Source organism: Loxodonta africana, chromosome 12 (genome assembly GCF_030014295.1).
Source record: "Loxodonta africana isolate mLoxAfr1 chromosome 12, mLoxAfr1.hap2, whole genome shotgun sequence".
Taxonomy (NCBI): Eukaryota; Metazoa; Chordata; class Mammalia; order Proboscidea; family Elephantidae; genus Loxodonta; species Loxodonta africana.
In genome coordinates this window covers 22361938-22377584 of record NC_087353.1, presented here as the reverse complement: position 1 = coordinate 22377584, position 15647 = coordinate 22361938, and the positions used below count along the sequence as shown (strand labels likewise).

Below are 15647 nucleotides of genomic sequence, written 5' to 3'. Positions count from 1 at the left end.
ATTCCAGTTGCACAGGCCAAAATCCTCCTCTCTTTCTCCTACAATCTACATGCAACCTATCAGCAAATCTTAAAAGCTGTGACTTCAAAATATACCCAGAATCAGGCCAATTCTCTCCACTCTCGCTTACACCACCCTAAGCCAAGACACCACCAGGCCTTGGACTGATATAACAGCCTCCCATACCAGAATTCCCCAGTCAATTCTTCACAAGTCTTCACGCCAGCTGCGTAATCCTTCAAAAACAAAAGTCAGATTCTGTCCCTTCTCTGCTCAAAGCCCTCCAACTGCTTCCTGACTCACTAGGGAAAAATCCATAGCTCTGACATGGCCTCCAAGACCCTACACAGCCCTGTCATCTGCTCTGGCCCTCCTGCTGTTCCTTCAGCATGTCCAGCACAACATGCTCCCACACAGTCTTGGAAAGCCCTGCCATTGTCCCAATACCTGCATGGAGTGCTTACTCATTTCCCTCAGGTTCCTGTTCTAACATCACCTCATTAGAGAGGTGTCTCCTGACTGCCTTATAAGATAGTATCCCCTAACTTGAATTTGCTGAGCAAATAATCCAAGAAGCTGGACTATATGAAGAAGATCGGAGCATCAGGATTGGAGGAAGACTCATTAACAACCTGTGATACACAGATGATACAACCTTGCTTGCTGAAAGTGAAGAGGACTTAAGTACTTACTGATGAAGATCAAAGACCACAGCCTTCAGTATGGAAGAAAATAAAAATCCTCACAACTGGACCAATAAGCAGTATCATGATAAACAGAGAAAAGATGGAAGCTGTAAAGGATTTCATTTTACCTGGATCCACAATCAACGCCCATGGAAGCAACAGTCAAGAAATCAGATGACGTATTGCACTGGGCAAATCTGCTGCGAAAGACCTTGCTTTCAAGTGTTAAAAAACAAAGATGTGGCTTTGAGGACTAAGGTGCATCTGACCCAACCATGGTATTTTCAACTGCCTCATACACATGTGAAAGCTGGACAATGAATACGGAAGACTGAAGAACTGACACCTCTGTATTATGGTGTTGGTGAAGAATACTGAATATACCAAGGACTGCCAGAAGAACGAACAAATCTGTCTTGGAAGAAGTACAACCAGAATGCTCCTTGGAAGTGAGCATGGCGAGACTTCCTTTCACATACTTTGGACACGTTATCAAGAGGGACCAGTCCCTGGAGAGGGACACCATGCTTGGTAAAGTAGAGAGTCACTGAAAAAGAGGAAGACCCACAACGAGACGGACTGACACAGTGGCTGCAATGGGCTTGAGTGTAACAACAACTGTGACGATAGTGGAGGGCTAGGCAGTGTTTCGTTCTGTTGTGCATAGGGTCACTATGAGTAGGAACCGACTGGCTGGCACCTAACAACAACGACTCTTAATTCTCTGTCCCTTTGCCCTGAGCTATGCTTTGTCATAGCACCTGCCACTGACATGTCAAATGCTTCTTTGTTTGTTGTCTGCCTCCCCCACTAGAATAGATGTACCAGGAAAGCAGGGACTTAGTTGTGTTCACTCCTGTATCCCCAGCACCTAGAACATGGGCACTAGGTAGTAGGGCTTCAGTAAGTATTTTTATAATTAATTAGTTATCTCATTAACCCACACAACACAATACCCAAAACCCAGTGCCGTCGGGTCGATTCTAACTCATAGCAACCCTATAGCACAGAGTAGAACTGCCCCATAGAGTTTCCAAGGAGTGCCTGGCAGATTCGAACTGCCGACCTTTTGGTTAGCAGCTGTAGCACTTAACCACTACGCCACCACGGTTTCTACAACACAATAAGGTATTATTTTTATCTTCATTTTATAGTTGAACCAACCGAGGGTCAGAGTCAATATGGCCAGATGCACGGTGAAACCAAGTTTTAAACCAAGTCTGTCAGACTCCGGAGTTCCTGGGTGGCGTAAACGGTTAACAAACTCAGCTCATAATCAAAAGGTTGGAGGTTCGAGTCCATCCAGAGGAGCGTCGGAAGATATCCACTTCCAAAGAATCAGCCACTGACAATCTTATGGAACGCAGTTCTACTCTCGCACAAATGGGGTCACTGTGAGTCAGAATCAACTTGGTAGCAACCAGTTTGATTTTATTTTGGATTTAGACTTTGAATTTGACCCAAGTCTTCCTGAGGGAAGAAATGTGAACTGCTAAACTTGCCATTTTAAAATAGGAACAAATCGTTAATTAAGCATACTATGGAGGACATAAACAGCTTGTGTGAAGGGCCCAAGGCTCCTTTCTGAAGAGGTCTGTCGCTACTGCAAACCTCAGGCCAGCAGAAGTGAAAGGTGAGAGAACTGCAAAGGAGAGAGATTCAGAAACAAATATAGCTGGGTTTCCACAGGCCAAGAGGAACTGGCCAGGACTCACCAGTTACCGCGATGCAGGAGTCGATAGTGGAGTTCCGGCAGGCGCAGATTATCACCACGTAGTTGGTCTTGGAGAGCTTGCCCTCGACAAGCAGTCGGAACATCTCAGAGAGGCCCTCGGCCAGAGAGTAGGTGCACTCGATGATGTGCACGCTGTCGTTGCAGGAGCTGGCAGCCAGACCGGCCAGCCAGGGAAGCTGCGCCGAGGTGACAGGCGCCACAGTACTAGGCGCTGGCGGGAAGGGCTGCGGAGGCGCCTGCTGGTACTGTCGGATCTCCGTCAGGTGGGACTCGCGCCAGGAGCGCGTGAAGATCTGCTCCAGGTCCTCCATCAGGGGCACCTGGTCTGCCGCTGGCAAGGACAATGTGGACAGAAAACGCCTCGGCACCTGCTCTACCTGTCTGGCGCAGGTGGCTCTATACACACATGACGGGGCATTTCTGGGGGAATGCAAGTAAGTTAATTTGAAAATAACACAGTCTAAATGATAAATGTTGAATAGTATCACAGGAGTCCCTGGGTGGTACGCATGGAGCTGCCACAACCCAGAACCGACTCCACAGGCAACTAACAACGGACAGCTGAAAAACACAGGAGCATGTAAAAGCTGCCATAACCTCACCGTCCTGACAGGACCACAACTATTTTTGTGTATGTCTCCGTCTTGGTTTTCACATGCCGGTTTTAAATAGCTGTAGTGACTGTGTCCACACAACTTTGGGTCTTGCCTTTTTCCTTACCATTATACCATTATCACGTTTTCATGCTATTTATTTACAGTCTTCCTAAACATCACTGTTAATAGGTACTCAAACCCACGATGGGTTTGAGTACGTATTAACAGTGATGTTTAGGAAGACTGTAAATAGCATGAAAACGTGAATCCCATTATATGAAGGTACTATAATTTACTTAGTAATTTCTCTATTATTGATCCTTTTGTTGCTTCCAAATAGTCACCTTTATAAACATTCTGCGATACACATCTTTATGTGCAGAACATTACTCCCACTTCGTTACTTCAAAAGCGGGCTTACAGAACCAATTAACACCTATTATCGGATTCCACGTGGCCTAAATGGATGGATTTGCCACAACGTTAATGATGCAAGACACTACTGGTTTTACTGCACCCGCAAAAGCACTGGATACTAGATACTACCATTTGGGTTATTGTCATTAATTTAATTGATAAAAACATTCCTTGATTGATCTGCTTATTTACATTTCTTTGATGACTAAAGTTAGAATGAATATTTTCCAACATTTGTTTCCTACGAGTACTTTCTGTTTTATGAATTGTCTGGCTTATACATACAAATTGTATGTTTGGGTGAGCTAGAGAAAAGAGCACTAGGCTTTGGTTTAGGTGACATGTTCCGATCCGGCTCAGCCCAGCACTATCTGTATAACCCTGAGCTTCCTGATCTGTAAAATAGGGATAATACCGCCTACCCGAGGCCCTGGTGGCGCAGTGGTTTAGAGCTCTGCTGCTAACCAAAAGGTCAGCAGTTTGAATCCACCAGCTGCTCCTTGGAAACCCTATGAAGCCGTTCTTCTCTGTCCTATAGGGAGGCTATCGGTTGGAATCGATTTGATGGCAATGGGTTTGGTTTTGGTTTACCACCTACTCACTGGTTTGTGACAATTTGATTTGACTGTTATATCTCCCGTATTTGAAAATGTTCCCTTTCCAGAATCACTACCACCCAGCAAATCTTCTCAAGAGAGTTGTCTACACTCACCACACTCATTGCCTCACTTCCTAGTCTCTGTAACCCACTCCAACAAGGCATTTGTCCCCATCCTTCCCTTAAATCCTCACCAAGGTCACCAATCACTTCCATATGATCAAGTCCAATGGTCAATGACCACTCTTCACTCCAATCCACCTCTCAGACACACTGACATAGTGACCTATTCCCTCTCCTTGAAACACTTTTTCTGATCTGCTTCTCTGCCAATGTCTATCCATTCATTTAACATATACTAACTGAATGTCTACTTCACGCTGCAGACAAAGAGAAATGAACAAGATAGATATAATGTTCTGTTCTCATGGAGCTTACATGCTAACTGGGGAGACACACTGAGAGTAAACAAACACACATCATTTCAGTGAATAGTAGTGCTCTAAATGACAAGATGACAGGTTAACAGGATAGAATGCTGAAGGAGGCTGATGGGGAGTGCTGTCTTAGTTACAACAATGAAAAGGCCTCCAAAGGAGGTGACATGTGAATTGCAACTCAAACGGCATGAGGGAACAAATCTGCTCCGGGTAGACAGAGTGGCTAGAGCAGAAGGAGCAGAGGCAGGAAGTGGCAGGGTTAAAAGGTCACAGCTGGAGGCAGGGCTGGATCACTTGGGGCCTTGAGTGAGTTTGGACTGTACATGTGATGGGAAACTCCTGGAGGACTCTGAGCGTTTTTAACAGATGTGGAGACTAAGGGGCAAGCGTACTGCCCTGGATGAGGCTGGCAGGGGTGTAGAAGGCAACGGAGATTCAACTAGGGAGACGTTTTGGAAGTAGAGCCAGCAGGACTTACTGATGGATTGGATGTGATGGTGAGAAAGAGAAAAACAGCAGAGCCAGAGAGTGACAGAGGGAGAAAGGGAGAGAGCACGACAAGAGAGCAACAGAGAGAGAGGAATAAAGAATGAACAGTGGGGTGGGCATCAACGATGTTTCCTAGGTTCCTGTCTGTCCTAAGCAGCAACTCTCTGGCCTCCTTCCTGTCTCACTGGCTGCTCTGTCGCAGTTTGCTCCTTAGGTTCCTCCCCCTCTCATGATCTCTAAATATTGCAGTGTTCCCAAGGCTCAGGCCTTGCCATTTTTATCCATCCATAGTCACTCCCCAGATGATTTCACCTGGTCTCACAGCTTTAGTATGTATCATCGCTAAGCTGTTTCCCAAATAGCCTCAACCTCTTCTCTGGCCTTAAGACCTGCCTATCCAAACCCTCAAGACACCCCATGTGGCTGCCTGATGGGCATCTCAAACTTGAAACTGCCAAGACAGAACTCTTGTTCATCCTTCAATTCTATCCTTCACCTCAATCTGTCCCTCGCCTCCCTCAAACAAACATTCTACCATCCTCACCTTCAAAATATACTCCGGGTCTCTCTCCTGCAAACCTAAGTGGCCAAGCCGCCATGGCCTCTCACTGGACAACTTCAACAGCCTTTCTCCCACTACTGCCGTGGAGCCTCATTCCACGCTGCAGCCAATGTGGTCTCTTCAAAGGGGAAGTCAGATCCCATCAGGCCCCTGCTTAAAAATATTCCAGTAGCTTCTCAATGTGTCTAAAATCCAATCAAATTCTTTACCACAGCCTAAGGCCCTGCCCTCTCTCTGACCACACCTCCTCTCACTCTTGCCCTTTCTCATTCTGCTGTAGCCGAAGGGATCCTGGGACACTCCATGCTCCTTCTGCCTCACAGCCTTCCCCTCCTTTCTCGCGTTCCACAGAGCTTCACGAGGCTGGCTCCTTCTCATCACTCAGGCTTCTGGTCAAATGTCACTTCCTCATAGAGGGCTATCTTGGTTACCCTCAATCAACCACGTATACACACACAAACACATACACCCTACCCTCTCCCCGCTTTATTTTCTATTTGTGTATTCTCTCTCACTCTCCTTGAGGGAAAGAGTCCTTGTCTGCTTTATTCCTTGCTATAGTCTTGGTGTCCATAACAGCAGGTAAGCTAATTTTTTAATTACTCTCTATAGATTTTGACCTATTTTAATCCGTTTTCCAGCCTCTCAGGGTGGTGACCACTGCAGTAACTTCATACCAAAAACTAAACCTGTTGTCATCGAGTTGATTCTGACTCATAGCGACCCTATAGGACAGAGGTGAACTGCCCCATAGAGTTTCCAAGGAGCAGCTGGTGGATTCAAACTTCTGACCTTTCGGTTAACAGCCAAGCTCTTGGGTAAGCTGGAGGAAAGCATATCCAGTCATAATTTCTTTGTATTTCACCTGCAACAGTCCAAGTTGGTGTTCAAAAGCACTCTGATGGTCAGTATTTCTCACCTTTAGTGATTATTCTACCAGGGGTTCCTGGTAAACAGAACACAGACTTACCAAGCTGGACAAGATAGTAGACGGTTAGTAAGAGCTGCATCTCTTCAGAGATAGGCTGTATTGTGGAAGCCCCATACTGCTCATACGCTCGAGAGATGGACTGGGAATTCTGGTAGCATGTATACAGGAGAGGGCTTACAACAATGTCATTCAGGTTCCCACAGAGGTAAGGGAAGTTCCCATGGCCTACGGAGGAAGAAGCAGCACCATCTCCTTGGCAACTGGCCTTGTGCACAGCCTTACAGCCCACACACATATGGACTCCCTGCATGCTGGCAGCTAAAGCAGACAGGTGAGTTGCAATGGGGGTGACTCAAGTGCCCTTTTCCCGGAAATCACTGACCCAGCACACCTGCTCTGTCCTCCTGTTCCCTGGACTGACAGAGTCCTAACTGTCTACAACTGAGAGGAGTTTTAGCATTTGCTTGTTCACTTAGTCCAATCCCCTTATTCTGAAGGTGAGGAAGCTTAAGCCCAGAGAGAAGTGACTTGCCAAAGCCAAAGAGCCACTGCCAATTTTACTCCTTTGGTGCTAATGACAGAACACACTGCCTCGTGCGCACAACATCTGATCTGTGCCCTGTATTGTTTGCCAGAGTTTGCCTCCTTGACTCTAAGCAGGTAGGGACTATGTTTTATTCTGCCTTGCAGCCTCCCAAGATTCTGGCAATCTGAGCTAGGAAAATCAATCATGGACTAGAAGACTTAGAATACTGACAGAACCCACCAAACTAATTAGTTAAAAGATGAACTCTGATGACAACTCTTGAAAATGAAAGAGCCCAGGTTCAGGTTGAAATATCTTCTCTATCACTCAAAAGCTTGTAACCTTAAACATGAAGTTTAACTTCTCTAAGCCCCAGTCTCCGCAATGGGCACGAGGATATCAAATCTTCATGGGTTGCTGAGATAATCCAATGTATCACATGTACATGTAGTATCTCACAAACTTCTGAGAAGGTGCTCAACTTATCCATGACCTATATTTTTACTGAAGACCTGCTATGTGCAGGCATCATGGTAGGCTTTGGGGGTAAATCTGGGGCTAAAACACAGTTCATGTCCTCAAGGAAAGTGCTTCTCACACTTGAACATGCTCAGGACCCCCCCGCCCCCCACCCAGGCTTGCTAAAACACAGGTGGCTGGACCCCACCCCAGAGCTTCTGATGCAGATTTGGGGTCCAATTCTGATTCTAAGATGGGACTTGGGAATTCACAACTCTCAGAAGATTCCAAGTGTGCTGGTTTTGCTGGTCCAGAGACCACAATCTGGGTATCACTGCTCACGAACATTACGGTTTATAAGGGATAACATAAGGATATAATGTTTGTCATAAAAGAGACACAGAGAAGCTGCAGTGGGACTTGGGTGAAAGAGAAACAGAGTGATACATGGAGGAGGCATCTGGTTGGGTCCTGAGTCATGGGTGGGGTTTGAGCACATGGAAGTGGGGGGACAGGGGTCAGGGCAGCAAGCGCTTTAGAGAGAGGGGTGTATAGCTTAAACAGACAGTGGCAGGAAGCCCAGGGCACTTGAGGGACAAAGAGGATAATCTGTATTGTGAGGTTGTTCAGTGTCTGACTCAGGTCTGCTGGGCTTCCACCCAATGTCTGAGGCTCCTGGTGCAGAGAAGGTGCAGGTGAAGACCCCGCACACACTCCATGCCCTGTGTCCTGTCCTGTCCTGTTTTCTCAGATCTGTGTTCTCAGGGCTGACCAGAGACACATAATGGCCATGCAATTAATGTGCGCAGCACAAATGAATGCTGACCTTCATTTTAGCCTGTAGGATCCAGCAGGATCCCCTAGTCATTGGCCCTGTCTTGTGCCGAGTTTAAAACCCACACTTGACCCTACTTCCTGAATACTGTCCTTTTTTTTTTTTTTTCAGAAAAAAAAAAAAAAGCCCTTTTCCTCCCACCCTTCCTTCTCTGTTACTACAGGCATAATACCATATGCAAGTATTAACATAAAGAGGGATCTGTATGTATGATGTGGCGGGGAGGAGGTGTGTGGCTGTATGCCAGCACACTGTACTGGTGAGTACCATCATCAAGTAAGTCCTGCCAAATCTTCACACAGTTTTCCATGTCAAGGCATCCAACTTCATTAAAAAGGGTTTCTCTGAGTCAAAATCTACCTCCATGTAAGGTATTTTAGCTCACTGACACAAACAGGTCAAATCTTGTTATGGATTGTACTGTGTCTCCCCAAAATATGTGTTAAATTCCCGGCCCTGTACCGGTGATTGTGGTCCTGTTTGGAAATAGGGGTTTCTTTTGTTATATTAATGACATCATACCAGTGTAGGGTAAATTCTCAACCTAATCCCTTCTGAATTATAAATAGACCTGAATAGTCATGGAGACACACACTGCAGGAAGGCAGAAGACACACGAGGACCCACCTACAAGCAAAATGCCAAAGGTTGCTGGCAGCCACCAAAAACTAGGAGAGAGGCTCACAGAAGGAACTGACACAGCCAAGTCCCTCCTTTGGACTTTTAGTTTCCAGAACTGTGAAAAAAAATAAACTTCCGTTCTTTAAAGCCACCCACTTGTGGTATTTCTGTTAGGGCAGCACTAAGTAACTAAGACAAATCTCATACTATTTTATGAGATTCTACAGTGCTGACCATGGCTATCTTTGCCCAATCTGAGTCAGATTTCATAGTCAGAAAATACCAGTGACGTAGGGTAACAACAGGGCAGCCCAGCAGACCAGAGGCTCCTTGAAGTAAAGGACTGTGATTTATCCATCTCCATGTTCCCGGTGCTTAACACCATGCCTGCTACCATGGTAGGGGCCCAGTGAAACTGAGTGAAAAATGAGAGTAAATGAACAAGCAAATGAAGATATGGGAATGAATAGTTTCACTTCAGGTTGTTGTGGAAAACTGTTTAACAAGCCCTAGAATTCTGGGCATTTGATCAGATGCTAAACTGGAGATTTGTCCTGCTCACTTCTTTCACTGCCCTGCAAAGAGTTTTTCTCAGAACAAGGTCTCATTTTTTACTGTTTCTCGTGGATTCTTTCAGGCTCTCCTTTAATCCACTCAACTGCTGTACTTGCCTTTAAATATCACCGGCTTGGCCTTGCATATTTTCAGCAAGTTGTCAGGAACAGACACTGGCTCTCCGGAGGCCACAATGGGAAAGGTGGCTGAAGCTGGACCCACCAAGCCAGCCTGGGGCATGCAGGACATGCCTGCAGTCTCTAGAAACACGCCAAGATTGTTAGTAAAATATATCAGACAAGGCATCTATCTTTAGTAGACTTAACGTCAGGCCAGCTATCGTACCTGCTAACATCCTGACCCATGTTCTGCTCATGGGAGCACCAAAGTCTTGGAATCAGACCCTGAAGGTCAAAGGAGCCATTAAGCTCACTGAGTTTAACCTTCCCGACCAAATGAGTTAGACTCCTTCTCGTCAATATCCCTGTCAAGTGACAAGCAAACCCCTTTTTAAATTCCTCTACGATCAGGGAACTCACTACTACACATGGGGTCTGAGGCCATGTTAAGCAACTCTAATATGTGATAGAGAGATCCTTTTGTTATACCAAAGTCTGTCCCCCTAGAAACTCCCTCGCCGCGCGCGCGCACACACACACACACACACACACTACCACCACCTTATCAGCACCACCACCACTAGCCCCTAAGTCATGGATTTCTTGCAAGGCTTCAGTCACTTACCATACTTAGCTCTGTTCCCACCACCCTGGGGGTAGCCACCATCTGTAGCTGACGGAGATTCTGGGGACCACCCTTTGTGTCGTTTTTTAGGGGGCCCGGAGTTTGGTAAGATACCTAGACAACATTTAAAGCATGGATTAGGCTGTCAGTAGGAAAGCTTATATAAAACCTTCTCCTGATTTGGAGAACACTTATTTGGTATAAAAGTATCACAGCTTTACAATGGACCTTGAGTGAAGTATCTAAGCATAGAGAAATAACCTGTCAATTTTCAAAAATATTTCATCCCAAACTGTCCATGTGCCCAAGCTGTATCTCTCTGAGCCTTAGCTGCTTCATCTTTAAAGTAGGATAATAAAACTTACTCTGAAAGGTGGTTCAATCAGAACTAAAGAAAATATATATGAAGCGTGCAGCACCCAGCAAAAGACTGGGCCCAATAAACGGTAGCTACCATTACCCACAGCATCATCATCACCGTTGTTATCTATAAATCCCAGTGTATTTTCTAAGAGTTGGAACAGAGAAATCTATCTCCGTAGACAAGCTGCAGCCCCATTCACTGCAAGCACCACCACAGTTCCACCACTTGAGGGCAGTACTGATCCACCTGTGCTCCCCACCCCACTCTATCCTTGAAAGCTAATTTCAGACTTAAAAATCAAGGAGAACAGAAGCTGGTACCCACTGCTGTTAATGAGTCATCCCTGCCCACTCTAGACAACAGTATGCTCACGACTTCAGCTATGTTCGTGGTTTATTCAAAATATCAGGAATTTGGTTAGCATACGTTTTTTTGACCAATTTGACACAAAATTTCCCCTACGTTTAGAGCTGCGGGTCTCAACCCTGGCTGCACATTTAACTGGCTTGGGAAACTTTGAAAAATATATCTGTCTGGACCCCAGTCCATCCCTACTAAATCAGATTTCCAGCAGCTGGTGAGGCCCAGGCATCCCAATGGTCTCAATGCTCCTCTGGTGATTTTAACGTAAACCAAGATTGAGACCCACTGGTTAGAGCTACATTATCCTTAACTTTGGTCTGAGGAGTCCCATCAGAGCCACTAAACCCAAAAACGAAAAATCAAACCAGTGGACGCACAGTCGATTACAACTCATGGTGACCCCACCTGTGTCAGAGTACAACTGTGCTCCACAGGGTTTCCAATGGCTGATTTTTCAGAAGATGGCCAGGCCTTTCTTCTGAGGTGTCGCTGGGTGAATTCAAACCTCCAGCCTTTCAGTTAGCGGCCAAAAGCATGAACTGTTTGCACCGTTCCTTATCAGAACCACCAGGGATATGTTAAAACTGTCCATTCCTGGGTGCTGCCTGAGACCTACAGAATCAGATCTCTGGAAATGAGTGTCAGAAAACTTCACTACTAACAAGCACCCCCAGTGATTCTCAAGCACACTGCAGTTTGAGAATTATAGCTTTGGTCTCAAAAGTAAGCCCATATGGGGACCATGGTCTCAGGGAACATCTAGCTCAACTGGCATAACATAGTTCATAAAGAAAATGTTCCACATTCGACTTTGGTGAGTAGCATCTGGGTTCTTAAAAGTCTGTGAGTGGCCATCTACGGTACTTCACTGGTCTCACCCCTTCGGGAGCAAGGGGGAATGCAGAAAACTGAACATGCAAGGGGAAGATTAGTCCAAAGGACTAATGGACCACAACTACCACGGCCTCCACCAGAGTGAGTCTGGTACAATTAGATGGTGCCTGGCTACCAACATGAACTGCTCTGACAGGGATCACAATACAGGGTCCTGGACAGAGCTGGAGAAAAATGTAGAATAATATTCTAACTCAAAAAGAAAGACCAGACTTGCTGGCCTGACAGAGACTGGCGAAACCAAGAGAATATGGCCCCCAGACACCCTTTCAGCTCAGTAATGAGGTCCACCCTTCAACCAGACTGGACAGGCCCATAAAACAAAACTAAAGAGGCACACTAGCCCAGGGGCAAGGACTAGAAGGCAGGAGGGGACAGGAAAGCTGGTAATAGGGAACCAAGGTTGAGAAGGGAGAGTGTTGAGATGCCATGGGGTTGTTAACCAATGTCATAAAACAATATGCATACTGTTTAATGAGAAACTAGTTTGTTCTGTAACCCTTCACCTAAACTATAATAATTAAAAAAAAAAAAGTAAGCCCAAACTATGTTCACCTCTTCCTTAGACTGAATGAAAATGAATAAAATGGATAAAAAGTTAAATACATAAATTAACTTTATTGTCTACAAAGTGCTTTCAAACAGCAGCTCCTTTGACCCTCATAGCCACCTTTGAGCTGGCTGCTGTCATCATTATTTCATCTTAGACCAGGTCTTTGACTCTCTAAAACTTCTGTCCTCAAGGGCCAAAAGAAGAGCTTCCACAGAGACTAAGATAGCAGCTCCCTGGTAGCTGAACTACCAAAGGGGGTAGGTAGCGAATTGTACCTTTTTTTTTTTTTTTTTACTAAGAATAGAAGAGTTACAGATATTTTCTCACCCTGGGAAGCTAACCCCACATGCCTCCAAGAGGACTCTGAGCCCAGGAGCCCTTCCCAAAACGCTATCAGCTGAAGCTGCTCCTGAGGTACCAACGTGGACCAACTCCTCCTAGCAGTAGCTCTTAGTGGCGAGTACTACATAACGTTTTGGATGAGACAATTTATTATGTGGCCCACTCAATGCAGGACATTTACCATCTGTCTACTCCCTCTTAGCACCAAATGCCAGTCGACTCCCTGTCTGAGACAACAGAAAAAGGACCCTACACATTTCCTCCCCCACAGGGCCCAGCGCTTCTCCATGGAGGACGACTGAGCATCAGCCCTCAAGCCTCAATCAAACGCTCCTTGTGGCTTTAGACAGGGCTTCATTCCGGTTCAAACCCCTGTGAAGAATTTGCATTTCTACCCTAGATGTGCTGACTCAGATCTACATTTTAACAAGACCCCCAGGTGATTTCTATGTGTAATAAATTTTGAGAACCACTGCTCTACTAGTAAGGAGCCCTGGTGGTGCAGTGGTTAAGAGCTCGGCTGCTAACCGAAAGGTCGGCGGTTCTAATCTACCGACTGCTCCTTGGAAACCCTGTGGGGCAGTTCTCAGTTCTACTCTGTACTATAGGTTTGCTATGAGTCGGAATGGACTCGAGGGCAATGATTTTAGTTTTATGGACTCGAGGGCAATGATTTTAGTTTTGTTTGGCTCTACTAGTAGGGAGCCCCGGTGGTGCAGTGGTCAAAGCACTCAGCTGCTAACCAAAAGGTCAGCGGTTCACTCCATTAGAGAAAGATGTGGCAGTCTGCTTCCATAACAACCTTGAAAACCCTATGGAGCCGTTGTACTCTGCCCTACAGGGTCGCTAGGAGTCGGAATTGACTCCACAGCAATGGGTTTGGTTTTCTGGTTTCACTGGCAGTTCTCAGAACTGGTCCCTAACCAGCAGCATTAGCATCGCCTGGGAACTTGTTAGAAATGCAAATTCTCAGCAGGGAGTCTAACAGGAACAAACTGGTTCAAAGCCCTGGTTTTAGAAGCAGTGTTTTAAAAATTGATTTTGAGCTCTCCTGCAGCAGAAGAGAAGGCAAAGGAACTCCAAAGCTTCAGCTGTGCTTTCAAACAATACAATGTGACTCAGTTTAGCCATCATCCACGGAGCCCCTCTGTGCCAGCTCCACGCCAGCCAGGTGCTGGAGGTCAAGCAACAAGCATGGCAGCCCTGCATTCCGGACCCTCATAGCCCAGGGAGTCAGCAGCCCACACAAACACAAGCAACCATGCAACTATAATGCCTAAGTGTCCAGAGACAGGAGCAGACTTGGTGGAGGAGGTGATGCCTGAGCTAAGCTCTGAAAAAAAAGCTCTGAAGGGCGGGTTTAACAGGCGGGTGGGGAGGGCAAGTCAAGCACATGGAAACGTATGGGCAGGGCACAGAGACATGAGGATGAGGGGCATAATGGGAGGAAGGGGGGCACTGAATTGCCGGATGCAGCTGTGGCACAGTGACATGAGCAGAAATAACATGGAATGGGGCTCAACCAGGAGGTGGGGCTAGACTGCAGATGGGCTTGAGGGCCATGCGAGGAAGTTTAGGAGACGGGTGGTTCAGAGGCATAATTCTTGCCTCCCATGCAGGTGGCCAGAGTTCGATTCCTGGCTAGTGCACCTCAAGTGCGGCCCCCACTCATCTGTCAGTGGAGTCTTGCGGGTTGCTATCATGCTGAACAGGTTTTAGCGGAGCTTCCAGACTAAGATGGACTAGGAAGAAAAGCCTGGTGATCTACTTCCAAACAGTAGCCAATGAAAACCGTATGGATCACAGTGGTCTCATGTGCAACCAATCACGAGGATGGTGCAGGACCGGGCATTTCTTTCCACTGTGCATGGGGTTGCTATGAGTCGGCAGCGGACTCAAAGGCAGCTAACAACAACATATTTCCCACACCCTTCCATGCAGCAGAGCAAGAAAAGTTCATGCAGTTAACCACAGAAGGGGGATCCCCAGCCTGCCTTTCCAGAGCCAACTGCTCCAGTGTCCCAGCTGAGAAACGCCCACATTTCCCTGATGTTGGGGTGAAGGATGGACATCCACAGGTCACAGTTCAGAGGAGGCATGTCCACCACAGGCCTCTCACCCCCATCCCCAGAGGTCCAGCTCCTCAGCCACATGGCTCCCCCTAAATTCAGGACCTAGGGGAGAAGAAACCATCACAGGAAGAAAAGTGGGAGCCTGCCTGTGGTTCCTTGTACTTTGGGAGTGACAAAGATTTGATTTCCAATTCCAGAGTAGATACACTGGTTGGGACTGGAAAGCTTTAGATTCAATTCAGAAAACATATTTGGTCCTTCAACTAAGAGTTGGAAAATTCAAGATTTTTACCAGGAAGTCCTCCAACAGCACAAGGAAGCAGGGAAGACTGGATCCTAGGCTTGACCCTGCCTCTCTGGGATTCAGTTTTCTCCTCTGTAAAACCGAGTACTGACTAGATGCTTTTTAAGGGCTCCTCCAGAAGCCCTGGTGGCACAGTAGTTAAGAGCTTGGCTCCTAAGCAGTAGGTCGGCAGTTTGAATTCACCAGTCACTCCTTGGAAACCCTATGCAGCAGTTCTACCCTGTCCCATAGGGTCACAATGAGTTGGAATCAACTTGATGTCAACAGGTTTGATTTGGTTTCCAGTGTGAATAGTCTTTGATCTTAAAATTCAGTTTAGCCATATGGATAAAGGAGGACAGAGAGAAATTCCCCAACTTCAAAGTCACAGCTCAGTTATCAGCTCCTCCAGGATGCCTTCCCCAAGCCGACCAGCCCTCAATGATGATGATGCTGATGACATCAGTGGGTACCGTTTAGTGAGCTACCAATTACATGCCCATTGTATACAGTATCTCTCATTTGATCCTCTTAACAACCCTAGGAGTGGAATTCTTACCTCTTGATAAGAAAACATTTAGC

At 46.4% G+C, this 15647-nt stretch overlaps 1 protein-coding gene across 1 annotated transcript in view; it reads right to left on the bottom strand.

Annotated features, from left to right (window-relative positions):
* Nucleotides 1-15647, bottom strand: part of GREB1 (growth regulating estrogen receptor binding 1) — a 98223-nt gene that overhangs the window by 54454 nt on the left and 28122 nt on the right. The window contains exons 7-10 of the mRNA XM_064295037.1: nt 10195-10308; nt 9567-9710; nt 6494-6679; nt 2402-2752 (exon numbers count right to left, since the gene is read on the bottom strand). Coding sequence (XP_064151107.1) covers nt 2402-2752; nt 6494-6679; nt 9567-9710; nt 10195-10308 — 795 coding nt within the window. The remainder of the gene's footprint in view (nt 1-2401; nt 2753-6493; nt 6680-9566; nt 9711-10194; nt 10309-15647) is intronic.